General features: G+C 40.3%; 6 protein-coding genes across 6 annotated transcripts; 3 read left to right on the plus strand and 3 right to left on the minus strand.

The window, feature by feature from the left end:
* The first annotated feature begins 1,076 nt into the window (after nucleotides 1-1,076).
* LOC6650653 (ornithine decarboxylase 1-like) lies at nucleotides 1,077-2,689 on the plus strand. Its single transcript, XM_023180794.2, is given in 6 exon segments — nucleotides 1,077-1,348; nucleotides 1,414-1,571; nucleotides 1,637-1,934; nucleotides 1,993-2,245; nucleotides 2,307-2,374; nucleotides 2,437-2,689. Coding segments are annotated over 6 exon segments (1,221 nt in total). The 5' UTR covers nucleotides 1,077-1,078; the 3' UTR covers nucleotides 2,611-2,689.
* Nucleotides 2,690-2,801: 112 nt separating this feature from the next.
* Nucleotides 2,802-5,685, minus strand: LOC6650654 (ATP-binding cassette sub-family G member 5). The gene is made up of 12 exons (XM_002073717.4): nucleotides 5,631-5,685; nucleotides 5,311-5,448; nucleotides 5,093-5,201; nucleotides 4,842-5,032; nucleotides 4,645-4,789; nucleotides 4,115-4,580; nucleotides 3,934-4,051; nucleotides 3,780-3,873; nucleotides 3,573-3,711; nucleotides 3,322-3,513; nucleotides 3,074-3,260; nucleotides 2,802-3,015 (listed from the first exon to the last, which is right to left on the minus strand). Exons 2-12 carry the CDS (start codon nucleotides 5,368-5,370, stop codon nucleotides 2,902-2,904), a joined length of 1,815 nt encoding a protein of 604 aa, XP_002073753.1. The 5' UTR covers nucleotides 5,371-5,448; nucleotides 5,631-5,685; the 3' UTR covers nucleotides 2,802-2,901.
* A 588-nt stretch (nucleotides 5,686-6,273) lies between these two features.
* Nucleotides 6,274-18,874, plus strand: LOC6650655 (ATP-binding cassette sub-family G member 8). Its single transcript, XM_002073718.4, has 8 exons — nucleotides 6,274-6,490; nucleotides 15,460-15,593; nucleotides 15,867-15,998; nucleotides 16,073-17,412; nucleotides 17,472-17,941; nucleotides 18,003-18,123; nucleotides 18,183-18,463; nucleotides 18,522-18,874. Exons 2-8 carry the CDS (start codon nucleotides 15,463-15,465, stop codon nucleotides 18,750-18,752), a joined length of 2,706 nt encoding a protein of 901 aa, XP_002073754.1. The 5' UTR covers nucleotides 6,274-6,490; nucleotides 15,460-15,462; the 3' UTR covers nucleotides 18,753-18,874.
* On the minus strand, nucleotides 18,854-23,117 carry LOC6650656 (bifunctional purine biosynthesis protein ATIC). The gene is made up of 6 exons (XM_002073719.4): nucleotides 23,062-23,117; nucleotides 21,073-21,125; nucleotides 19,935-21,007; nucleotides 19,434-19,867; nucleotides 19,248-19,374; nucleotides 18,854-19,181 (listed from the first exon to the last, which is right to left on the minus strand). The coding sequence occupies exons 2-6, from the start codon at nucleotides 21,089-21,091 to the stop codon at nucleotides 19,062-19,064; spliced, it is 1,773 nt and encodes a 590-aa protein (XP_002073755.1). The 5' UTR covers nucleotides 21,092-21,125; nucleotides 23,062-23,117; the 3' UTR covers nucleotides 18,854-19,061.
* LOC6650657 (tRNA dimethylallyltransferase) lies at nucleotides 21,358-22,948 on the minus strand. Its single transcript, XM_002073720.4, has one exon. It carries the CDS (start codon nucleotides 22,788-22,790, stop codon nucleotides 21,441-21,443), a length of 1,350 nt encoding a protein of 449 aa, XP_002073756.1. The 5' UTR covers nucleotides 22,791-22,948; the 3' UTR covers nucleotides 21,358-21,440.
* Nucleotides 23,118-23,190: 73 nt separating the features above from the next.
* Nucleotides 23,191-26,992, plus strand: LOC6651000 (nuclear hormone receptor HR96). Its single transcript, XM_002073721.4, has 5 exons — nucleotides 23,191-24,184; nucleotides 24,268-25,199; nucleotides 26,110-26,319; nucleotides 26,392-26,604; nucleotides 26,668-26,992. The coding sequence occupies exons 1-5, from the start codon at nucleotides 23,506-23,508 to the stop codon at nucleotides 26,866-26,868; spliced, it is 2,235 nt and encodes a 744-aa protein (XP_002073757.1). The 5' UTR covers nucleotides 23,191-23,505; the 3' UTR covers nucleotides 26,869-26,992.
* Nucleotides 26,993-27,295: the final 303 nt, after the last annotated feature.

Genomic DNA, 27,295 nt, shown 5'->3' on the forward strand with positions numbered 1-27,295 from the left:
TGTCCTTAATATGACAGATGATAGAATTCAATGCTAAACAGACGTCCTTTCTCCGATATTAGTTTTTTCCTACTTTTTTTTTTAAATTTCGATGAAATATTTGGTTTTTTATATAAACGATCTCTGATCATGACACCTATAAGTATTGAGAAAATTAACAAATAAAAACTTGAAAGGGTATACAAAATTCGGGCTAAATTTGTTCGGCCCTCTTGATTTTAATTTACCTCTTTAACGTTGAAATATAATTAATTAAGCTAAGCAAATGTTTTTATGTTATGTTACATTTGAACGATTTTTACGGGTCTTGCTAAATTTGTAGGCTTTGGCTGCTTTGCGTCGTTTCCTGTCATCGGGTTGGACTTGGGGCGCTTCCTTATATGGCATATATTTGTTTACTATTAAAATGAATTGCCCTTATATGAACTGTCAAAAGGTTTCTTAGCGGATAATAATATTATAAAAAAAACAATTTATTGAAAAACAACGAATAATACACTAATTCAGCAGCATCATTTAAACATATATAATAAAATGATAACGTGACAATAGCTAAGCAACCAATTATCATGAATCAAAATAAGTGTTATTTTCGGAATTCAGACTCTTATCATTAGTATTTTTCCCCAATTGACCAAACTAGAAAGAATATTCACGGTCAAGATCAGGGACGGACTTAGAAATAAGTTTTGGGGGAGGGAGGGGCGGGGAAAATAAGTAATAAAACAAAATTTCAATGGGCGTTTTATAGTGTGATGAAACTTCGTTCGTTGCGTTAAGGCTAGAACAATATCGAAAAATGATTCAATAAGAAGAATAGATTCGTGTCTTGCAAGGAGTCTGAAGGGGTCCTGACCCTCTGGATCCGTACCTGATCAAGCTTTTAAAAATATAGGCACAATTGAATTTTGTATACCCTTCCAAGCATTTATGTTAATCATTTCTTAATAAAAATTTGATTATGTGCCTTTTCCTAATGAATATTGATATACCCTTAATATAAGGGTATCAAAAAAAAACAAATTTTAAATATTTGTTTATTTGGTTTCAGTTTGTGTTTCTCAATCGAGAGTGAATCATGCGCTTAAATCAGAGCAAAATAAGTCACTATGACAAGCAATTAAATATATGTGAAATTATATAGAACACAAATTTTAAAGACCTAGATGAATCGGTCTATATTTGTGATCTAAGCAGTGTGGAACAAAAGTTATATCTGTGGCAGAGATATTTGCCACGTATAAAACCTTACTATGCGGTTAAATGTAATAACGATCCAATGATCATAAAAACATTGGCAGATTTAGGCACTGGATTCGATTGTGCCTCCAAAAATGAGCTGAAACTGGTGGATTTTGACATGAGATTTTAAAACTCTATCAAATGAAATACAGTGTTTATTTTGCTTTACAGGTTCTTGGGTCAAAGGTGTCACCAGAACGTATCATATTTGCCAATCCTTGTCGTCCTATCAGTCATGTGGAGTATTCCCGTCAGCAGAAGGTCTTCGATGTCACTGTGGACAATGAGTTTGAGGTGTATAAACTACACAAACACTATTCCAACTCAAAGTAAGAACGACCTTATATAACTGCGTCCAACTTTTTTATTATTATGGATTGGACTCCCATTTTAGTTTAATCTTGCGATTTAAAAGCGAAGCCAAGGCTGCCAAGTGCCCGCTTGGGGATAAATTTGGCTGCGATCCGAATGTTAATGCCGCAGCCTTGTTGCTGCTGGCCAAGGCTCTCGATCTCAAAGTTACTGGCTCTAGTTTCCATGTGGGCTCCGGATGCAGTGAATTTGCTGCCTACGATCGTGCCATTGGAAAGGCGAAACAAATCTTTGATTTTGGTAAACTGATTGGGCATAAAATGAGTCTATTGGACATTGGCGGTGGCTTTCCCGGTGCAAATGATGAAGAGTTCGAAAAGGTAATGAGAAACTTAATTCTCTTCTTACCTGCTCCAATGAAAAGTTTCTCAATTTCAGATAGCGAACGTTGTTAATCAGTCGGTGGAGCGTGATTTTCCTGACCCAGGAATTCAAATAATTTCGGAGCCAGGTCGATTTTTTGTGGAAAGTGCTTTCACTTTGATCTGCAAGATTCATGCCAAACGTGAAGTGCGCCATCCAAATAACGGCAAACTGGAATTGATTATGTATTACCTCAACGATGGAGTCTTTGGTTCATTTAATAATGTCATATCTTACAATGAGTTCGTTTTACCACATCATTATTTGGTATTTTATATTTGGTTAAACGTTATGCATTTTCTTTAACTTTAGACTGTCGTTTTCTAGGAATCGGAGCAAACCCGTTCCCCTATATAAATCTCTTTTATGGGGTCCAACCTGTGATGCAGTTGATAAGGTTAGCAAATAAATCTTAATTTTCTTAGTTGTGATATGCCAACTAATCTTTTTGTTTTGAAGATTTCAGAGCACATATTCTTGCCACATTTGAAACTTGGCGATCTTATCGGTTTTCATAATATGGGAGCCTATACTTTTCCAATTGCCTGTGAATTTAATGGTTTCAAAGTGCCCAAGATTTTATATTTTCAAGCAAACAAAGAAAATAATTCGAATGAATGTCAAATAAAGTAATTGTTACTGCCTTGATTCCTGGATGATTTCTTTAAGTGCAACTTTAAGTACATTAAATTTGCTCCAAACTGATATTAGTATAGATTATGTGTCAATGTCTTTTCTATAAGACTTTTGGATGCTTATCTAATATCTAATAAATCAGTTTAGAGTGTAGCCTTCTCATTGAAACCAAAAACAAAACGACAAGGTTAACTAAATATGTAATTTATAAGAATTGTACTTAAAATAAATAGAAATTAGTCGGTAGTGTGTGTAAATGTGGCAGGTTTTAATGCTAGATCTCTGCCTTTAATCTTTAAACTTCTGACGCACACAACGAGGCATTGGGAATAGGTAGAGCAACATATTAAAGGCGGCCAAACCTACAGCAAAAGCACAGGAAGCAGCCACATCGATGGTTTCCTAAAATTAGTACAAAACGAATTAAATTTCATTCATCTTCAATCTTTTGACAACTCACATCTGGATCTGGCAGACCAAGACGCTCGTGCATAAAGTCAGCAGGCTTGGGACATATAACCGAGGCGGTGGGAGTGCAATTCAATTTGCGCGACTGAAAGGCAATGCTATGCAACAAGGATGAGGCATAGCGGGTATGAGTGCCCTTGGTATTGTCCTGCAGCCAAGGCTGTAAGCCCTTGAATGAACTGCAAGCAAAGAAATCAAATGTAAATTAAATATCTTAAGAAAATCACTAAGCAAACTCACCGAACTGTGCCACTGGCCAGAGCAAGACTTATCACCAGGACATAGGTCACCGCAATGGCTGCATTGAAGGGCACTTTCACCACTAGGAGAAAGGCAATGGATAATTGCTCGGCGAGCACATAACTGGACCATAGGGCAACCAAAAGATAAGCAAAGATGGTGCCATTGTTGTACTTGGCATCTAGCAGGAGGCTAGAAAATAACTGAAATAGTTAATCGATTGGACTTTCTTTACGATTACTAAAGCTTACGGATAGATGACACAGCTGGCAATCACGGCGGAAACAGCAGAGAAGGGTATGGATACCGCATTGTAGGCAATAAGCAATGTTGTGCCTGAGTAAAGTCCTTCTGGTGTATCCTGTGAGAACTTTTTACGCCAAATGGGAACTGCAGTAATTAAAAGTAGATTAAGTAATAGGAAACCTTAGATTTGTCCCTTGTGATAAACAACTTACATAGTGAAATGGTGGTCAAAATACCACAACCATAAGACAATCCCAATATATTCAATATCATTCCATTGCGCGTAAAGAAACCATGGCCATCATCCTAATAGGGGAATTCTTTTTGATTAGATTGAAAGTATACAATTTAATTAGTCTCACTTACTCCAACATTTGTATAGAATGCCCACAAAATGCCCATGGTTAGGGGAAGCAGCAGCAGGCGCAAGAAAAGTGTCTTCATGCCCACCATTCCGCATGAGAAAGTGGATGCCAATAGCTTTCTGTTCATAAGAAAAGTGATCTTTGAGAAAATAATTTGGAGGAACACATTTTCTAGAACTTACAAATACAACATGATCCAAACTTTTAACTCTCCTGGTTTACCATAGGCCAGCGGCACTTTGCCTGATCCCATATTATTTATTGGTGCATCCGAAATGGGAGTCTCCCGAGAAAAGCGCTCAACTAGAGCCTCAATCTGCTGGCTCGATTCCAAGAAACGATCACGACTACGCCGATCCACAGTGGATAGGCAGAGATAATACATTAAAGGATTCTCCAATTGTGGACAGGGAAAACCAATGCCATGGAAGTATTCCAACATGGCACGAGTGCCACCGGAATAAACAACGCCCCCTAGACAAAGGAACAGAGCGCGATCCAAGAAGGGAAAGACATCGGAACGTGGCTTTTCCAGCGACAGTAAAATTCCACAACCTGTCTTCTTGGCGGTATTGGAAAGAATAGAGATCAGCAAATAGGCACTCAATGGATCCAATCCTTGTGTAGGCTCATCCAGCAGCAGCATAACTAAAAAAAACCCATCTTAGATAGTACCAGGGGCAATATGGATTGGAATATGCTCACTACTCACCTGGATCTCTGACCAATTGAATGCCAATTGCCAGACGTCTGGCCTCACTAATATTCAAATACTCTACACGCTTATGGGCCACTTGGGATAGAGCCAAATCAGCCAGCACTTGACGCACTTTGGAGCTCTTCAGATAACCACTAAGCTAAATGCAAAATATTAATAGGAACACATACAAGAGATTTCTTACTACTTACAATAGTGGGCGTATAGTGCAGAGTCTGGGCCACTGTCAGACCAGGAACAAAGGTGCAAGATTGTGTGACATAGCCGCAGCGCTGTTGAAATAAAGCCCTCGATAAAGGAGATCCATTGAGGAGCACCTGACCGCGTGTAGAACCATCTGAACGTCTCGAAATGACATCCAATAGAGCGCGCTTTCCACTACCTATTTAGAAAAGATTAAGTCTAAGCCAACAAACGATAATAATCTTTGATGTATGCTCACCCTTAGAGCCCAGTATGGCCATCACTTCACCACTGTGAACCGTCAAATTGACACCTTTCAGTACTAGAGCTGAATTGCCGGCTCCATTGAAGCAGCCACCACCATCCACCTGTTTGTGAGAATCAAAACAAAAGGCATTTTCAATTGGAAAATTGTCAAAGAGAGAAGTTAGAGAGAGACACAAAGAGAGAATTGTTTATGAATTCCAATGCACTTGCCTCGGTGGTGTGGAATATGTTGTGTGCTTCCAGTACGTAATCGCTGCCGATCATTTTCATAGCCACCACTAATATACAAGTTTAAAGAGTGGCTCACAGAGAGCAAGAGCTGTCGAGAGAGAGCCAAGTGACCAAATACTGATAGAGAAGAAGAGAGAGAGAGAGCAGAGAATAAATCATTATTCTGGCAAACTAAAATAGATTTAGTTCTTTAATATTACAGTAATTTATAAAAGAATGATAATTATGTTAAAGTATTTAACTATTTTAGAGATTTTTAATTATATATATTTGCATTTTTTTTAAAAAACTTTACTAACCAAAAGTAAATAACTTTGATCTTCCGTGAACACGTCCAATCCAACTGAGTGGCTTATTCCAACTGAAAACTCTGGCTTGTTGGCTCGATCCACACCAGTTGATAGCCATTCCAATCAGAGAGAGAGAAGAGAGTGGCCAAGAGAGTGAGACTCAGAGAGCGGCCTTCCAGTTGCTGCACATTTCCAATCCAACACTGGCCTAAGATGGCGTCCATGGCCAAGTTCAGTTCAGTTCGATTTCGGCCGAGCACTGAGAGAGTTGGTCATAATTTGTCTTTTGTCTAAGCCAGTGGGCATTATTCCTGCTAGCTACGCACGACGCTTCAGCAACAACAACAACAACAACAACGGAAAATAACAAATTCCAATCTAAAAACATCACAAATTTAAAAAAAAAAAACCAAGAAAAAATAACGCGCTAAATTAAACAAGTTAATAAAATAAAAATCCAATTGAAATGTTGTCGTTAAATAAGTGCACAAGTAATCAATTTTTTCCATTATAATGGCAACATGGAAGTGTGCATGCAAATGATAATTTATCATAGTTTTTTTTTTAGCGGCGTGTGTCAAATTGAAATTGCCAATCAATAAAAGTATATAAAATAGAATAAAAAATAAAATAAAAAAAGGAAAAACGAGCGAATCGAAACACAAGAAAAAAAGACAAAAACACAAAAGTGACGTAGCTAACGAAGCGCGTGAGTGTATAACTGTTTGGAATAGAGAATATTGAGTGTGTATTTCTCTCTATATACACATACATACATACATATATGGAATATGTTAACTTCAAAGTGAATATACATAGTAATAGCAACATTGTAATTTGGCAATATACAAAACACCACAGCAAATCAGGTAAATGAACACACACACACACACACACAGAAAAATCATTCTAACATTCTATGCTGCGATTTGGGGGAGGAAAGGTATAGAGGTGGGGAAGGACAGCTAATTAATGTTTGTACAACTGGTATTTACTGTTAATTATATTAAGACAATGCCAAGCGACCAACCGACCGACAGACCAACACTTGCCACCTCAAAAAAGATGCACACCAACACACACACACACACACGGAGTTACTTCTAAGGTACGAAAGTGGGGAGTTGGTATCTCCTATGTATCTACCTTGGCAAAGGCAAAGCCAAAGGCGTTGACGCTCCACTCCACGTTGTTGATTTCTTTTGCTCTGCTCTTACCACCATTCTATTCCCTACTCTCTTACTCTCTCTCTCTCTAGGTGTATCTCTTTCTCTCTCGCGTTCGGTCGTCGCCATCACAGGTCAAAGATCCCACAAGCCAGTTTTGTCTAGCAAACGTTTATTTTTTTTTTTATTTTTCGTTTTCTTGCCGTTCTTTGGCTTTGCTTGCTTCTATCTTTATTTCCACCATTTCCATTACTTCCACATATTTTTTCCTTCTTGCTGTTGTTGTTGTTGTTGATTCTCTCCAGTTCTGCACTCTATGGGGGCCCTCCAGAACCCCATTTATAGCCAGCAGAACCATGGCCAAGTGTTTGTATATTGTTGTACGTATGTATCTTACAGATACAAGTTTCTGTTCTGTTCTGTTCTGTTCTTTTCTGTTTTGTTTGTTTGTTTGTTTGTTTGGCCGGCTGCAGAACTCGACGAAGCTGGGAGCTTGGTATAGTTAGCCAGTGTTGACTCCTCAACGATCATTGTATATTTGCTCTGACTATAGCCAACGGCATCATCATCATCATCATTATCCCACCAACATCATCATGATGGCATTTCCTCTTGACTTTAGTTATTGACTTTAAGGCTTATGAATTTTTTTTTTTTTGGATTTTCTTGGTATCTTGCATCTTGGATCGTGCAAGTGGATCCTATTTTTGTTTTCTTTGTTTGGCTATACCTATATATACCTATACATATACATATATATATATATTATATCTCGTCTCTGTATATTAAGAACGGCCACGCAGGCTGGCAGCTCCAACAACTTTCACATTCATTTTGCAATTTCGTTGCAGCCGCCAATCTTCGTTAACAATCACTTTCAAAATTTTCACCGCTAAACTTGATGTCATGACACAATTTGATAAGGCATAAGGTATAAACTGAAGTACCTTTCGGATAGTTAGTTAGTTAGCACCATTCTCAGGGCTAAAGAATGCAAATTTGTAAAATATCATTTAACACAGGCATTTTACACAAATTACTCGCATCTAATTGCCTTGGGCCTTGGTGTAAAATGCCGTTAGAATGCTGAGCCATGTTCATTGAAATGTTTTTTTGGACTGATAGCCCAAAAGATTTTTATGTTCTTTGTGCTGACTTGTTGTTTTTCTTTTCTTTTTCCTTGTATTTGTTGTGGCGTAAATTAGTTAACAGTATTTATTATAGCTGTTAACGGTGTCTAATGATTTGTTGCTGCTGTTTCAAGTTCTCGCCACTAACAAAAAAAAAAAAAAGTTAGAAAGAAAAAAAAAAGTTGAGAAGCAGGCCGCTTACTGCCAAAGCGACAAGATCTAGAAGCGCTCGTAATTCAATTTCGAACAATTTCAATTCCAAACAAAAAGAAAAAAAAAACTCCATACGAAACGAAAGACTTAAGCCACAAACTTGAAGTCGAAGACAATGTCTAGACAAAGTCAAAAGCGAGCCAGCGGGGAGAGAGAGATAGAGAGAGAGAGAGCTTAAGTTGAATTGATTGTCAGCGATTGCTTTTGGTGCTGGAGAATTCAGTTGGGGACCCAAGTCAACCAGCCAGCGGCTTTTGGAGTTCGTCTTATGATCGGCTTTGGGCCATAGTTTTTTTCTCTTTGTCTAGGAGCTGCTGCTGTTGCTGTTGTTGTTGTGGTATTTTTTTTGGCGTGTTTCTATCCCAAAAAAAAAGGTGTGGCTGCATCTTGTTCGCCAAGAACTTGTTCTTTCTCCTCGATTTACTCATGTTTCATGTTTAATGCATTTTTTCTATATTTTTTATTCTTTCAATTTCATTTAGTATTGAGTTTTATTTTCAGTCGCATGATTCATTCAATTTAATAATTGTATAATCAAATTGATGAAGTCAGCAACAATCCAATGAAATGAGTGAATCCAAGTGCTCACAAGTGAAAACTAAAATAGAAAAGATATTCAGAATTGTCTATGTGTCTATGTATTGTGGGCCATTAAAACCTGCGACCATGAAAATCGTATGCATTGATAAGTACAGAGAGACGAACTTTATTTACTTTTTATTGTAATTAAATTAACACATAAAAGAAGCAGAACAGTGGCATAATTAGGCAAAGAAAGTATATGCCTTACAGTTCGTGACTTTTATGGCCATAAAAACTAGAAAAGAAACAAAAAAACAGAACTTAATTTCACTTGAGGAGTTGTTAAAACAGAGAAAGAGTCTATAAAGCCAACTACAAACATACATATATTAGAATAGAAACATAGTTCAGGGGCTTACTTACATATTTTACAATGCGCAAATTTCGCAACGTGCTGCGAATTTGGTCTTTGAATTTATGTCACTCATTCCGCTCCACAGACATTGGGGAGTTGGGCTGGCGCCCCCGTCAGACATCTAAGGCGACGTCTGGCTGACTGGCTGGGTGTGTTTGTCTTGGGGAATTTAGCCATATACATGTACGTACGTACGTTTGTTTCTCATTCGCATTTGTTTTTTTTTATTATGCATGCAACGCAAAAGGAAAATACACGAAAAAAAATATATGTTTCTTTTTGTGTGTGTGTATTTTTGTCATGGAATTTGTGTCAATTAGTTTAGCCTGGCACACGTGTGTGCTGAGGAGAGTGAGGAGTTATACTCCCCCATTGGCATGCAAATTTTACCCACAATTGTTGGCCACTTTCACATACACAATACGGCAATCTGTTGCAATACAGGAAAGTGTTTTGTTCGCTTCGTTTCGTTGTGGTTTTGCTTAGCGTTAATTGCCTGTAAAGATGCCCAAAAGTGTAGCAAAGTCGTTTTTTTTTTGTTTCGTTTTTCGTTTTCCACTTTTGGCAATTAATAAATAACTGACCTTGCTTGGTTTTCCATTTTCCACAACCACGAAAATCAACACTCAAACAATCGGCTCACGACCACCGGCAACGGCAACGGCAACGGCAAACGGCAAACGGCAGCGGAGGCTATGCAGCCATGACGAATACGAATATTCGTTGACGGCATGACATTAACTTGGCTTTGTGTTTTTTTTTTTGTTGTTTTCGTTTTTGGGGTCACAGTCAGAGCGCAGTAGAGCAGAGTTAAGTTAGCTGACAGCGACGTCAGCAAAACTTGTGGAATTCTTATGATCGCATTACTGCTGCTTTGTTAGTTTTTTAGGTTCACTTGCAATTTAACAATAATTTTTGTTACACTAAGTTGATTCAATGGTTAAGCTAGATCAAATCAAATTACTTAATTAATGATTATTGTTGTTGTTACAAATTTTCCAATTGCTCATTTATTTGTTATAACAATTATCCAGCAGTCCAGCCAGTCATTCCACTTTGTTGCCCTTCCCCTGACAAAAAAAATCTTCTCATAATCAATTTACAAAAAAAAAAAACTTTCACAAGTTGTTCATCTCTCTTTTTTTTCGGGCATTTTGAAGATAGCCGCTTTGCGTGCTCAACTTTAATGTCCGCGTCTGTCAGTTCGTCAGTTTGACTGACTGGCGATTATCTGTCAGCGACAGTATCTTAAAAATACACACACACACACATACTCTCAGCACATTTGCATACTCACTCGCTCGGTCTGGGCCAAAAGAATGTGCTAAAAATCAAACACAAAAATCTCTGAGACTCGAGTGTTCAATTAACACAAAAGTTTATATACATACACACTTGTATATGTATATGTACATATATTGTATGCTGCTCGAAATGAAGTTTTATCAATAATGTTCATATTGATACAAGTTCAATAAACCGCTACGAAGCAATATCTTTGGAATGTTGACCACAAACTGGTAATCAGTTTGGTTTGTTTATTATTAATTTGCATTGGCATGGGCATTAGTCAGTTTTAAATGTTGCCAAAGGCTGTCAGCTGGCTGGTTGCCGCCCATTTTCTCGGTTACGCCCACAGAAAGAATTCAAACCATGCAAAATTGTGTCATAAAAGGTATATAGACTTTATGATTTGGCTGGTAATATTTTTTTTTTGCTTATTAAATGAAGTAAAACTAAAATCGTAAATTGCACAAATATAAAAAAAAAATGTTATTGAAAATGGCTCAATAAACTTTTTACTAAGAAAAATGGCTATAAATTCCATTTAAAAATGACTAAAATGAGAAACATTTACAACAACTAAAGATTTCTTTCCATTTTAACAACTTTTTCGGCTTATATAAGTTCTCTTCAGATTGGGAGATTAAGAATTCTATTAATAGGTATAGTAAATTCTTGTATTTTATGTTTTTATTTTCCTTTCGTAAGTATACACACATTTCGGTGATTATATCGTTTCCTTTTTGTTTATGCTTACCTATTATTAATTGCAAATTACAAAATTGCAACTGTGACCCACTTATACACTCTTACACACACACACATATGTACATATGTACATACAAGTCGTAAAAATATTTGTGCTTGCCAATTTATCATACGCCCCGTAGTTTTGATGTCAGAGATGGCAACCAGGAGCCACAAATTATGCCACACACAAGAGTTTCACTTTCTCACTAGGCCACGTTTAGAGGCCAAAAAGAGATCTTTGTGGACACTGGTTGTCAGTCAAGCAGTCATTCATTTACTAACCCAACCAGGCACCTCGGTCAGCGTCTCAGGCGAAACCCGATTCAATGGCTCTCAAATACCAAGCAACTTTTGATTTGGGAGGCTGTCAGCTCATTGTTTGTGTTACCTGTTGAATAGTTTTTGAGGTCTACAGAGAAATGAGTGAACAAAGCTGTTGTTGCCTTGCGGCAAGCCCCTAGAAGCATAAAAAAAATAAAAATAAAGGTAGATTTAACGTTACTAGCCTAGGTTACTCCAATTTAATTGGCTTTTTGCGTGGGAATGTTTTGGCTATCTAAGACCGCAGGTCAAGAGACCAAAATCAGAAAGACTTGTTTGTAATCCAATCAACCAAGCAAATACACACATTTGAATGGCTTAAACACAACTTGTGGCCGCTTAAGTGCCAGCCCACAACGGAGAGCACAGAAAGAGGGACAGAGAGAGAGAGAGAGAGAGGAGTGATCTACAAATGGTTATGGTCGGGACCACTTGAAGCCACTTGGGCGCGCTCCATTAAATCACAAAATGTGCGCACATGCCGGCAATCAGTGACCGAAAAAATGGAAGTAGAAAAAACGCTTCGTCAAAGACATCGTTTCCCTGACTATGACTCTGAGTACGGGTATGAGTATGAGTCTGGTCAAGCTCGTGTCTAACTGCAGTTTTGCATCAATGGTCATGTGGATGTGACTCTTGAGCTTGCTCTTGCCCCAGCCAGACACGCAACGGTTCTCTTCACTTGTCGCCAAGTGCAACGGGAACGGGAATGGGAAATAGAGAATGCACTGCAACGGGTCTCTCATCTTAGGCGCTAACTCGATGCCTATTGGCTTAATCGGTTTGGTAAGCTATTGCCAATAACCGTTGGTCAATTAATTGTTTGCCGTGATTTATTTGCCTCATACCGTTGACAAGGAAATATCCGCTGCCATCTAAATCGCCATGCAAAGCAATCCAAAGCTGGTTTAAGTCATTTGTTGATTAATTTGGGGCAGTTGGCCACATTGCCACATGGTTTATCACCTCTATGATATAATTCTGGCCAACTTGTAACTGTTTAAGACTGTCTAGTTTCCTCTATTGCATTGGATTTCGGCGCTTTTTTTTTCTTTCTTGCAGCTGTGCAGATCGTTGCTCTTTCCTGTTTTTCTGGTGGCAGCTGAGGCAACTTTGTATATAGTTTTTTTTTTTCTGGGTGGCATGTCTGGCCATACTTGAGGCAATCAGATAAATATGCCTGAAAGGTCATTTAATGTCCAAATCAAGTGAGTTTATAGTGAGTTATAATGAATTATTTTGTAATAGAAACTAAATAAAGTAATCTAGAGTGTATTTAAGTAAATATTTGGGGATCAAAATCAGAATATTGTAGAAAAAATTGTTCTATGAAATAGCACTTGAAGAGGAAATGGAAATATACTGTAATTAATCATTCATAGAGAAGGAAATATCTCTTTAAAATGAGATACAAATCAAAAATGAATGAATGAAATAAAGTTGAAATAAGTAGATTAATAGGTTAGCAACTTGATAATTTAACCAAAAGTAGAATATAATTATCACTTTTTGAACTTAAGTTCAGATTAATCACATAAATTAAATGTTAATACGTGACCAGGCAGTAGAAATTTTATCTCAAGAGTTATTTCTAAAACAGATATCCACTATATGTATGAGAAATGCACTTTCATTTTAAGTTTTAGTAGGTACTTACTTGGGGGCACTCCTCTATGTTTTATGCCACGCACTCGGGCAAGACAATAGATAGAGATACAAATACAGATATCATCTTTGAACGTTCACAACGCATCGTGATCACATAAATCAATGCCGTAGCCGTATCATTGCCCTCGATACCATTCGTTCATTCATTCATTCATACATTCATTACAACAAAAACGGCTTTTTAAATGCCTTCGGTTGTGACTTTTTTTTTCTGTTTGTGCCCCTTTCTTTATGCCCTCTTGGCTGGCTACACAGATATCTATGTATATATGTATGTACTTACTTAGTGGGTACTAAAGGTAGTTGAAAAACTGTAGCAGCCTCTCTTCAAACAGCTCTGCGGGTATTAAAAACCCTTTTGCTTGCCACAAAACTTCCACTTTCACTACGTTTTGGCTAAAAGGTACCACCACCAACAACAACAATAAGATAAACAAAAAGTGTGGAAAAAACAACAACAACAATAACAAAAAGAAAACAATAATAAAATCAGCTAAACTGCCTTAACAGCTCTACTAGAGGTTGGTGCTGGCTATATGATGATTATAACACAAACGATTTTAATTAAAACGAATTTAACACGCAATTAAGAGTGTTAATAACTGACTCCAAGTCTAGTCCAAGATCTAGTTAACTATAACTAAAAACAATTCGAAATATGCGGTAATCAAATCGTCAAACTCTTAATGGAATTTTAGCTATAACTCTCTCGGCTTGCCGCCTTTTGAGTGCAGCTTCACTTTCAGTTTTGGCCAGTGCCTTGTATCTTGTAATTACGAGTATGAGGCACAAAGCAAGAAACAACACAAATAAACATTAAAAAAAGTATCTTAAAAGTTGCAAGTTGCTGCTCTGCTCTGGAGTGGGTTCCACTCACTTTCGCCGGGCTCAGTAATCACAACAAAAAAAAGGTAGAGAGCTGAGCACCCGTAGAACACTTGACTACGTAATCTTGTTGCCACTTCCAAAACGGAAATCCATACGCCTCGTTGCACTGGATCAGACAGTTGCACTTGGTGTGCATTTGTTAGATTTGTTGTTGGTGTTGTTGCTGTGGTGGGTTTGTTTGGTTGTTTATTCGATTGCATAAAGGCAGGCCACAAAAACAGTTTTGGCCACTTTTGCGGCTCATTTGCATGGGTTTTTTTCTTCTCTCCATCTTATTTGGTATAGGGTTTTGTCTTCTATTCGCATTGGCAATTAAAAACCCAACGACCATGTTGCAATCAGCATTAGCCACTTTGTTCTTTGCATAGACCATTCTTTGTTTGTTTTTATTTAGGAATTACTCAAGTCAAGGAAACTCGATTAGTCTGCATTGTTTCAGAAATCTTTTGTGCACTTTAACGAGATTTTTAACCAACACTATCCTACATAAAATTTTGAAAATCTTTTCAAAGCAATTGAATGTGCTTTAACTTAAGAATCATTATAAAAACTATCCATTGTGCCAGATATATGTACATTGTTAGAATCAAAAGAGAATTTTTATTACTTATATTTTTGTAATTGAATTTATACGGAACTATTTAATGGACTTTCTTTTCCATTATCCCCGATGGAACTACCATTTTTAGCATCCTCCGAGGATCTTAAACGAATATAGAATTATAGATTTAAGTAATCTCTCCAGTTCTCCAGTAATCTCCACCAACTAGGTCTAATATTTTGGTTATTTTATCTATTCGATACTTTGGTTATAAGTACATATACATGAAATAATCTCTTGCCGAATTAAGAATTTATCTCTCTCTCCATGAGTGAATTCAGCCTATTTTCTAATAAATTTTGAGTTTGAAAAATTGTTCAAGAAAAAATGTTTCAATTTCCCCTGTTTTATAGATGAAAAATAGAACAAATCTTGAATAAGTTGTAAAAATTCTTTTATGGGTGAAATTTAAACAATATCTCAAATTTAAGTTTTGTAGAATTGTGTGAAATATAACAAAATGTAATAAAAAAATTTGATTACTTTCATGCATACAATGGATATATAAAAAATCAAATAGGAAGTTTTTTACAATTAATTTGACAAAATAAACTTTAATACTGTTAACTTTATGATCTGCGGTTGATGAATTCTAATTCGAAATGAAATAGTAATTAATATTTTGTTGAAAAAACCTTGTGGAAAACAATCAAATGATTTGTTTTTCCAACTCACAATGGCTGAGATTTTGTCGGTTTCATGTGTGTGAGAGTCGACGACGCGACGTTCATTAGGTTAATTCCCGCAAATTATGACTAATAATGGCCACGCTAGCTGGCACATTCTTGACCCAGTTTAACTTGGAATTAGCTTTAGTTTTTGGCTCTAACCAGTTGTGTCTATCTCTCACTCAAGATCTTTCTCTCTCACACGCTTTCAGATCATGGAGCTTAGCAATTTTTCCAATCACAAGAAGATGTCACGCGAGGAACGACGCTACTCCGTGCCACATGGTCCAAATACACCTCTGCCTCCAGCAGCATCTGAAGATTTACATGCCTGGTCCATTTATAGGTGAGTAGTTGGGCTTGGTTTGAGGACTCTTGGGTTCGGAGGGAGGGTGGGGCTTTAACTGTTTAATGATGCGTTAGTTGCTGCACCTGTTGGACAGTTTTGTTGACGGTTGATTAAACCGCAACAGGCGGAAGTTCAAATGCCATAAATGACCAAGCCCCCCGAGTAGTCGCCCCAACCAATCATGACTAGCTGACCGCAACAGTCGGCAACTTTATGTGAAATTCCTCTATACCCGTCTCCATCTCATCTCATCTCTTAACATACCAACAGGCAAAATCTAAACTCTGACTTTACCGATTCGGCTCTGGGCTCATCCGACAAATCACCGCTGCCATATGGAAATTTCCAGCTACGCGACACAACAGTGCAATCCATACTAAATCATCCGCGTTATGGACCCAAGTGAGTTGACAAAATAATTAAGCAAAAAAGGGGAAGCAATTAATTAATCCAAACTGAACTCTCTTCCTGTTTAGATCGCCATTGGGTTCCAATATGTATACATATTTAAAGTTTGGATTGCCACGCGTTTTTCCACCCAACGCTGGATCACAGCGTTCACATCGACCAGGCCCAGGTCCGGGTCCAGGTCACGGACCAGCCTCCAGTGCCTTGGGGGGAGTGCGTGGCCGTGTTAATCGCGGCTTTCGGGATAGTTCGGGTGTCGCTCCGGCAGGCGCCGGATCCAGTGGCTATGACAGCAGTGATAACGAGACCACACGCAGTCGGGTGCCACCGAATTTGCGAAAATATCGCAGCGAATCCGATTTTCGTGCCATTGGCGGCATGCCGCATTCACGGCCCGAATCCCGTGCCCAGAACGGAGCAGGAGCTGTGCCAGCGGCTGCCTTGCGACAGGCCAATAGCAGGGCCAGCATAGCCGTCCAGTATATGGCGAATAGCAATGGCACCGGCAAGCACTATGGACATCGGTCACACAGCGAGGCTGATCTCTTGGGTGCCGGCCTGGGCGGAGATGGAGGAGGAATGGGTATGGGCTATGGCGATTATGGAGAGTCTCGCATTTACGGTAGCACACGACATGCCCAGCCCTATGCACAGCATGGACGCAAGCACTCCAACATGGGTCTAATCTATCCAAATATCCAGGTGCATTGCCTCGATGTCAATCCTTGTTTGCGTGGCGTTTCCATGCAGGCCAAGGCTGGAGATCTGTTTGCCATAATGGCAACGTCCCAGCGGGAGGGCAGCGCACTAGCCGAATGCCTGGCCGGACTTAGCGAACGTCTTGGCGGCGAGATTCTAATTAATGGTCAGCAGGTGAATCGATATGGTCTTCGTGAGCTGTGCAGCTATGTCCCAGCCCTGGAGGTCTCTTCGCTAGATCCACGCATGAGTGTCCAATGCACTCTCAATTTTCATGCAGCTCTGCGTGGTCCAATCGATCGCAGCGATCTGAAGGAACGCATGGATGTCCTCATTGAGGATCTGGGCCTGAACACGGTGCGTGCCTCGAATGTTTCATCTCTGACGCATTCGGAGAAACAGCGACTGAGTGTGGCCTGCCAACTGTTGGCCCAGTCCTCGCTGTTGATTCTCGATCAGGTCACCAGCAATATGGATATTTTCGACACCTTCTTTCTGGTGGAATATCTGCGTCAGTGGTGCAGCGGCGGAAGGATTGTGATTATGACACTGCAGCCGCCAACCTTTGAGATTCTTTCCATGTGCTCTGGCGTCCTGCTGCTCTCTGGCGGTCGCACAGTCTTCTCCGGCAGTCGAGCAGATCTGCCGCGACACATGGGCGAACTGGGCTATCCCTGTCCACCGTTCAAAAATCCGGCCGACTACTACCGTAAGTGCAGAGAGAGGTCTTTCCTCTGATTTTATCTAATTGCTCATCAAATCTTTCAGTGGACCTGGTTACTTTGGATGACTTATCGGCAGCCGCTATGCTTGAGTCATCGGCTCGCATTGAATCACTGGCCAATGCCTGGGATCAGATCAATTCCGAACCACCGCTAGCCGCTCCACCCGCCTCCTTGCCCAATTTCACAATGAAGGCAGGCTTCTTTGGACAAACGAAGGCGTTGATTAAACGATTTGCCGGCTACAAGCAGCCTGGATCCCTGCTCACTTGGATCAGCAAACTAATTGTGGCTGCATTGCTATCCCTCTGCATTGGTTGCATTTTCTGGGATGTGCCCGCATCTGATCCACAATTGGCATACAATGATCGCTTCGGCTATCATCACTGTGTCATGGTGCTGGCCTATTGGCCACTTGTAATGCTCACCATACGAGATACTCAAGAGGATCGACGACATGCGGAGCGTGACATACGATTGGGTCTCTATTCGCGTAGTCTCTACATTATCATTCAGGTAAATTCAGATGCATATATCTTTCTATAAGAGCATAATTCATTATCCTTTATTTCATTAGAGCCTATTGGGTCTGTTTCCTAGCCTTTGCATTTGGCTGGCCTATCTATTGCCGGCTCACAGTATGGCTGGATTGTATACCTATTCCAATAGCAGCGATACGGGCATTTATCTATATATGGGTAAGAGTCTCTCTGTGGATTTTCTTTTCAAACAAATATTTAAGTAATTGTTTCTCTAGGATATATGCTGCTATATCTGACACTTATCCAAACTCTGGCCTTGTTCTGTGCCCACTTGTTGCCTTGCATGGTGTCTGCCAGCATTATTAATTCATTGATTAGTCTGGCATTGGCCTCGGTCGGTGGCTATTTGGTGCATCCCTATAATTTATCCAAATTCTGGTCCTGGCTGCAGTTAGTTTCGCCTCAGCGTTGGCTTTTGCCCGTACTCGTCCAGGATGAATATAGCGCCGAAACTTTGGCCAATTCAGCTGGTCTACAACTGTGCCGCAACAAACAGGTGAGTTATAATAAATCAATAAATTATCTTGATTGATTTAATCTGTGTTTTTTCTTAGGTTCAGCATCAAGAGATCATTGTACAGCAGCCCTGCCCACCGCCCAATGGCACCCAAGTGCTAGTCGACTTTCAATTGCTGCCGCAGCAGCATGTACTCGATCCCACACACAACTATGATCAGACCACTTCGATGGCTTTGGTGCTGGCCTCTGTGTTGGTCTTTTGCCTGACCTTCATTGTCTTTGTGTGCAATTGTCGACGGGCCTGTCGCAGTGCGAATAGGCGATAGGCGTCAATTTGGAGCTGGACAGGTGACACAGCATTTCGAACTGTACATTAAATAGTAACTAATTTCTTTAATTAAATAGCGTTTAGTCAAGGCAGAGATTGTTTAACTAGCTAAAAGGCAAATGGCATTTTTATTTTTGTTTGTTGTGGAATGTGAGAAGGGCAGTTGATTAGGGTAAACTAAAGGTGAGTTGAATAGTATTTAAATTATTCATAAATTCATATGAAGGTTATTCTAAGCTGACTTTAAATCTAGTCATGGTTATACTTGGGTTATAAAGATTCACTGGATAATGCAATATAGATTCCCTTAATGATGGAACAATCTTAGGTTGGTATGAGCTATTATAATGCCATGCTCATCACAGGCAGCAATGACGCCAGCATCATTTGTTGATCCCGCTGGACTGGCAATGTAGGAGACACCGCTCTGCAAATAGGCAAACAGAATACATTAACAAACAAGAACACTGAAATTCTCTATGCTTTAACTTACCAAATGTGCCCGATCAATGTTGTCCCGGAAGGGGAAGAATGCATCTGAACCAAGAGCAACGCCAGTCAGCTTCTTAAGCCATTCCACTTTCTGTTCAGTCTTCAACTGCTCTGGAGCCTTTTCAAACCTGCAAGTTAATAGGCATATTAAACCAATCTTAAAGAGTGTCAAGAAGTATCTACTTACATGCTTTCGAACTGCGACAAGGGCATATCCTTGCCCACTGTGCCATTCACATAGTTATCAATGGCATTGGAAATTTCAGCTCGCTTTACGCCGGCTTTAAATTTCATGCCGGCCACATTGGGATGCTGACGAAGCCACCAATTATCGGCCTTTTCACCGGCCAAGCGTGTGCAATGGATTCTTGATTGTTGACCAGCTCCAATACCAATAATTTGCCCATCTCGGGCATAGGCAACGGAATTGCTTTGCGTATACTTGAGGGCGATAGTGGCCACAATCAGATCACGCACTGCCCCCTCAGGCAAGGGACTTTTCTTACTGACCACATTGGTGAAAAGTGATTCATCAATCACAATATCATTGCGCTTCTGCTCTAGAGTAAGACCAAAGATTGTCTTTCGCTCAACTGCGCTCGGCTCATAATTGGGATCCATCTAGGGAAAAATAATTTAAAGTATTTTTAACAAATCTACAAAAACAAATTAACTGTCTTTTACTGACCTGGAGAATGCAATAGCTTCCATTTTTCTTCTTCTTAAGAATCTCTAGTGCAGCTGGTTCATAACCAGGTGCAATAATTCCATCAGATACCTCTCGAGAAATGATCTTTGCAGTGACAACGTCGCAAGTATCAGACAAAGCCACAAAATCACCAAAAGAGCTCATGCGATCGGCTCCTCGTGCCCGGGCATATGCGGTGGCCAGGGGAGTAAGTTGCTCATACAAATCATCCACCATGCAGAGTTTGGCCTGCTCTGGACTGAGTGGTACCCCCACAGCTGCACCAGCTGGCGACACATGCTTGAAGCTCGTAGCAGCGGGCAGTTTGAGTGCCTGTTTCAATTCCTTGACCAACTGCCAGCCATTTAGGGCATCACAGAGATTGATGAATCCAGGCGAAGCATTCACCACAGTCAATGGTAGCTGAGCCAACTGTGTATACAGTTGGGCAGGCTTCTGGTGAGGATTCATGCCATAACGCAATTGCAATTGCGATACTCCAGAACCATACTGCTTCCTAAAGTAATCCGAGATGGCATCATCATAGGTGGCCGTGTGGGTAAAAGCTTTAAGAGCCAGCGACTGACGCGTCTCCAATGTAGTGTCGCCCTTTGCTTTAATCTCGGCCACTACGCGAGCATAATCCACTGCCTCGCAAACGACAGTCACACGCTGATGATTCTTGGCAGCAGCACGGAGCAGGGTAACGCCCCCAATGTCAATATTTTCCACAGCATCGGCCAGAGTAACATTCGGTTTGGCAATGGTACTGGCAAAAGGATAAAGATTGCACACAACCAACTGAATGAGATCAAAATGTTGTTTCTTCATATCAGCCAAATCACTGTCACTGGTGCGGGATAAAATGCCAGCATGGACAGCAGGATGCAAAGTCTTAACACGTCCGCCCAGCATTTCGGGTGCTCCAGTAATGTCCGATACATCCTTCACTGCTAGACCAGCGCCACGAAGAGCAGTGGCAGTACCACCGCTTGCAACTAGCTCAAAATCAAGCGAAACTAAAGTCTTGCCCAGTTCAAGTAGACCAGTCTTATCCGAAACACTGAGAAGAGCTACAGAATAACAAAAAATTGGTGTGAAATTTAATCTCCAAGAGCTTGTGGAAAAAGCCACTTACCAATTTTCTTAGATGCCATCGTTGCTGTAATAGATGTCTGGTTCACTCGACAACTGAAATGTAAATGAAAGATGAAATAAGATCAGTCAGTGGGCGACATAGGCGATTGGGATTACTGCACAAACATGTTTTCGCTTTTTTTCTATACAGCGCTAGACAACGACCTCTGTGGGCTGCGGTTTTCTGTTGATAAGGGGCAATGAACATGGTGTGGAGGTGCCCCCCAAGTTAGGGGGTTATCGAATTCGCTTGCATCAGCCAAACGGCTTAATAAAAACAAATAACTCAAATTTACGTAGATGCATTTTATTTATTGCTACGCCAAGACTCGCTTAACTATAAATAAACAACATCATCGGGCTGAGTAACTAACTGGACTTGATGTCTGGATTTGGGATTGATGTCTCTTTTTTACGCTCCGACTCCCTGCGTCGTTTATGTTTATTCGATTTCAAGTGGATTGTCCATTGATACTCGCCAATGAAGTGACGCTGGCAGATTGAACAGAAGTTGCTTGTCTCCTCATTAAGATCGGCTCCAGGATGCAAGCGCTTGGGCATCGGTTCAATTTCAGTAGTTTCCCCATTGATATAGCTATTTATTATGGATTCGGCAGGACTGTACACCATATCAGACCATGCACTAACGTTACTGGTATCCAGCTCATAAAGATCTGGTACTTGGCGATCTTTGCTGGCGAGGAAACGATTATTGATCCATTTGATCTGCTTCTTGGAATATCGGCGAGTCACCAACTTCAATTCGTCACAGCAATTACGAAGCAATTGAAGACCAGCAGATAAATCCGTATCCTTCAACTCCTCATCCATCTCCTTGCTAGGCATTTGGTATTGATGAGCCTTTAAATATTCCTCCACTTTCTCATCAAAATCTGCATTATATTTCATGAGATAGGGAACAAATTCCTTGTAGCCAATTGTTTGTAGGACACCCTTAGTATACGCTTGAACTGTGACTCCCTCGTAGGTATTATGGAAATTACGCAGTTCCTTGAGGAGTCCTTGCTTCAGCATGCCATCAACCCGCTTATCTAATCGTTCATTGAGCACATCCTGTTGACAGCGTAACCACAAAAGAATAATGTGTGGATACCGTAGTGGGCCACCCAGACGATTGCCCCCTGGCTGTTTTCTTTGCTCCGCCAGTTTGGATGTCAGCGTTTCTCCTGTTTCCTGGAAGACCTCAATGGCACGTAGAATTTTTCGTCTATTATTGGGATGAATACGATTGGCACTGGCGGCATCAATGCTAGCCAAATGTTGATGCAGATCCGTTGTGCTCATGGTGGCAAACTTCTTATCGGCCAGCTGTTTTCCGGTTTCATCCAGGTCCTCGTCGCCGCTGGTATTCACCAGAATGTCCCACAACAGTGACTCAATATAGTAATTGGTGCCACCAACAATAATGGGTGATTGGGATTTGGCCAGCAGCTGCTCAATAATGGGTAAAGCAGTATTACGGAAATGTGTCACTGTGAAGGGCTCGGATGGTGTGGCTACATCCAGCAAATGATGCTTTGCCTGCGCCTGCTCCTCCTTTGTGGCTTTTGCCGTGGCAATATCCAGATCTCTGTAGACTTGCATAGAATCGGCGCTAATAATTTCGCCGCCAAAACGCTCAACCAATTCCAGTGAGAGCTTCGTCTTCCCCGTGCCCGTTGAGCCAAGTATCACAATTAGCGGAACTTTTCGCAACATTTGTGAGTCAATTGACTTAAATTGCTGTTTTGTGTTTGGGTTAAACAAATTCCACTTCACGCTACAGCTGTGCGTGTGAGTGAAAGAGAAAGCAACTATGTTCCACCAAAGCACGTGGAACAACCTGTTGATTGTTGTTTTATAAACTAAACTTTTCCGAACACACACATATGTTCACTAGGGCTTATGTTTTAAATTTAGTCTGTGTTTATCAATATATATTTATATATTTCTCCTACAAAAATAACTTTTAGAACTTATTTTAACTTACTATACAAACTTGCGCGGTGGTTATTTATCGACTATTTGCACTCGATTGCAAACAGCAGGTCAACAAATAACTATCGATAATTATCGCCATATGAGTGAAATGGTCACACTAAAAATCATATGCCATCCTGCTCGTACACACATATTGGATTGGAACTTGGACGGGACATTAATTCTTATTCATTGAAAATATGTGGTGATAACGAAAGCGAAATTTACGTGCGAGAGAGGGCAGAATGTGCAATTAAGAAAATTTTATTTAAAATGTAGCTGGGGCCAGCGCCAATTGTGATAGAACGCACGTTATTCCCAACTCCAGCTTCTGGCCCTGTTTGCCTCTCCCGCGCTAAATCCCAGTTCTGACCTGTCGTCCGTACACAGAAACCACAACAAAAGCAGAGCCAATTAAAAAATCAATCACAATTCTAATTGAAAGCTGTGTGACATGTCACCGCCAAAAAACTGCGCGGTGTGCGGGGACAAGGCATTGGGATATAATTTCAATGCTGTCACCTGCGAAAGCTGTAAGGCTTTCTTTCGGCGCAATGCCTTGGCCAAGAAGACATTTAATTGTCCTTTTAATCAAAATTGTGAGATTACGGTTGTAACGCGTCGTTTTTGCCAGAAATGCCGCCTGAAAAAGTGCCTGGACATTGGCATGAAGAGCGAAAACATCATGTCCGAGGAGGACAAGCTCATCAAACGGAGGAAAATTGAAACGAATCGCGCCAAAAGGCGGATGATGGAACACGGAGTTGGCGGTTCGGAGGCCGATGGTGATACAGATGAAAGCAAAACCCCGGCTGATAGCAGTAGTAGCAATTTGGATATGTATGCCGGCTCACAGGATTCGCAAAGTTGCGGATCGGCTGACAGTGGCCCAAATACCACTGGAAGTGGTACCATGGCAACAGCGGGACGTAGTCGATCAGCACAAGAGATGAATCCCCTGCTAATGACGGCCGATCAAATTGTTGACGAGATAGTATCAGATCCGGATCGTGCCTCTCAGGCCATAAACCGACTGATGCGTACCCAGAAGGAGGCTATATCGGTAATGGAGAAGGTTATAAGTTCACAAAAAGATGCCTTAAAACTAGTGTCACATTTAATCGACTATCCGGGTAAGTGGCTGAGATTTAATTCAAGTTATGACCTTGAACCATTGTCGTTATCGCCGAAATTCTCTTCCTCTCTGTTTAATTAGGCGATGCCCTCAAGATCATCAGCAAGTTTATGAACTCACCCTTCAACGCTCTGACAGTATTCACCAAATTTATGAGCTCTCCAACGGACGGGCTAGAAATTATATCAAAAATTGTTGATTCACCCGCCGATGTGGTTGAATTTATGCAGAACCTAATGCATTCACCAGAAGATGCCATTGACATAATGAACAAATTCATGAACACCCCCGCCGAGGCTCTCAAAATGCTAAATCGTATCCTTAGTGGACCGAATACGGCCACTGCAGAAAGGAAACCGACGTTGCAGACAGACAAGCAGACTAATGGAGGATCTGGATTTGACACCGTTCTACAAACTATGCTGGGCAGCAACGAAAGCGCCTCCATTGCATCTGCCTCGCCACTGAGTAACAGTGGAGATCTGGATTTAAATTATCAATCGCCCAGCCAAATTACTACAAGTCATCATCACACCCTGGTCTCAGATGAACAGCCCAGCACATCAGGAACTAGCAATACCAATCCCTTGGCCTACATAGCCAATTCACCTGATTTTGACCTTAAGACCTTTATGCAAACCAATTACAACGATGAGCCCAGCCAGGATGGCGACCTGAGCATCAATTCAATTGAGTCCGTGCTGTCAGAGGTCATACGAATTGAGTATCAATCGTCCAGTCTACAGGCTGCTTCCCGCATTAAAGAGGAGATGTCGTTTTTGGGTGGTCAGCCATCATCTGGTTATAGTGGCTGTAACCCAGCTAATTTACACAACCTCCAACAGCAGCAACAACAACAACCCACTTGCGCCCCCTCCAGCCTGATAATGGAACGTGATCTAAACGAAGCGGAGCAAATGAAATTGCGGGAACTGCGACTGGCCAGTGAGGCTCTTTATGATCCCGTGGACGAGGATCTCAGTGCCTTGATGATGGGCGACGATCGCATTAAGGTATGAGTTCCAGTCATTGGTTCATTTTTTGACGTTTAGTTCATGTCTCAGCAAATTTTGCTTATCTAATCGCCGCACTTTCCCGTATATATGCTAGACGAGATATAAACACTCTGCACCTGGCCGGGCCGTGCCTGGGGTTGGTGCTGGGACTGAGTGAATGAGTGAGTCACTACCTCACTGTTGTGAGATTTTATGAGTGCCCAGCAGAATGCTTCTCCTAAATGTAAACACAACTTGATGCATAGGAAAACAAAAAAGAAGTGTATAAGAAATTTGTATACACTTTTCTTTTTGTAAATTTTATCAGGACTTTTCTTAGATTCAATTGTGAAAAGAGTTTCCTAATCATATTTTGTTTTAGATTAGATAGATTATTCTAATATTTTGAAATTTGTGTAAACAATTTATAGAGTCAAGCTAGTTCGGTGCTGCTCAAGTGTGCCTTGGCCGGCCACCTGCCAATTGATCTGCGACAGAGAGTCAGCCGATGGCTTTATCAGCCTCTGCTCTGGTTTCTGGTTTTGATAGCCTTGCCGTCGTCACTATCAACAATTATCACCAGCGACATTAGGCGCACATAAATTGAAGGAGCTAACGAATACTACTACATTGATTGGGAACTGTTTACCGTTTTGTTGGAGGGCTGGTTCTGGGTTGAGTTGGTGTTCTTCCATCCCACTGCAATTAGCACATTTTGGTTGTTGTTAATTAGGAAAACAGATAGATATATATATAGAGGGGAAAACAAAAAAAATATGTAGAGCACACAGGTGTGCGACATTTTGATAAGCTGTAGTCTTGGATGGTCTCATGGTGATAAATTGAGTCATACACCAGCCGCACGCCTTGAAAATGTTGCGATAAAATAATTAATAATAATAATTATTTGGACACCTGGTCTCCCCAGCCCGATGATACACGTCACAATCCAAAACTTTTACAACTTATCAACCTTACGGCGGTGGCTATTAAGCGACTTATCAAAATGGCCAAAAAGATAAGTGCTTTCCGTGACATGTGCCAAGAGGATCAGGTGGCCCTACTTAAAGGAGGCTGCACCGAAATGATGATAATGCGCTCATCTATGGTCTATGATGATGATCGTGGTGCCTGGAAGGTAAAACTATCAGAAACAACTCATGAAAAAAATACAAAGATGATAATTTACAAATATTTCCATATTTTTTAGGTGCCTCATACTAAAGAGAATATGGGTAACATTCGAACAGAACTTTTAAAGTTCGCCGAAGGCAATATCTATGAGGAGCATCTCAAATTTATAAGTACCTTTGACGAGAAATGGCGTATGGATGAAAATATTGTTTTGATAATCTGTGCTATTGTTCTCTTCACACCGGCCAGGCCACGTGTGATACACAAGGATGTCATAAGATTGGAACAGGTAAGCAAGAATTGTTAGTCTACATTAATCAACAATTCATTTATTTAAATTGTTTTCTTTCAGAATTCCTACTATTATCTTCTGAGAAGATATTTGGAAAGCGTTTACTCTGGATGTGAGGCTAAGAACGCTTTTATTAAACTAATCCAAAAGATTTCAGATGTGGAGCGTCTGAATAAATTCATTATTAATGTCTATCTAAATGTAAATCCATCCCAGGTGGAGCCTTTACTCCGTGAAATATTCGATTTGAAAAATCACTAAAAAAAGAAAAACAAAACATAAAATATTACGATATGCGCACCGTGCATCAAATGCTGCGTTTGTTAAACGACGTGCTCTTGTTGGTTTTTATATATATATAATTATATAGTCTATCTAACGATTAGGATACATATATATATATGTGTGTGTGTGTGTGTGCGTCTGTCGGCTGGCTGATGTGTTTTTAAATGTTATTTGTTTGCTTGTAATTTTAGTTATAAATGTGATTGTTAGATTTGCATACACACAACACCTATAATACTAGAGAATTTTATAAATTTCGAGAGCATATTTAGGATACGAAGTGCAAAGCAACACAATCTACCATGAAATGTACACCAATTAGTTTTCAAATAAACTAAATTCAACTTATACTTTGTTAATTCGAATCATTATATGTAAACTGGCGGTAAAGCAAAGGAGATCT

Source organism: Drosophila willistoni, chromosome 3R (genome assembly GCF_018902025.1).
Source record: "Drosophila willistoni isolate 14030-0811.24 chromosome 3R, UCI_dwil_1.1, whole genome shotgun sequence".
Taxonomy (NCBI): Eukaryota; Metazoa; Arthropoda; class Insecta; order Diptera; family Drosophilidae; genus Drosophila; species Drosophila willistoni.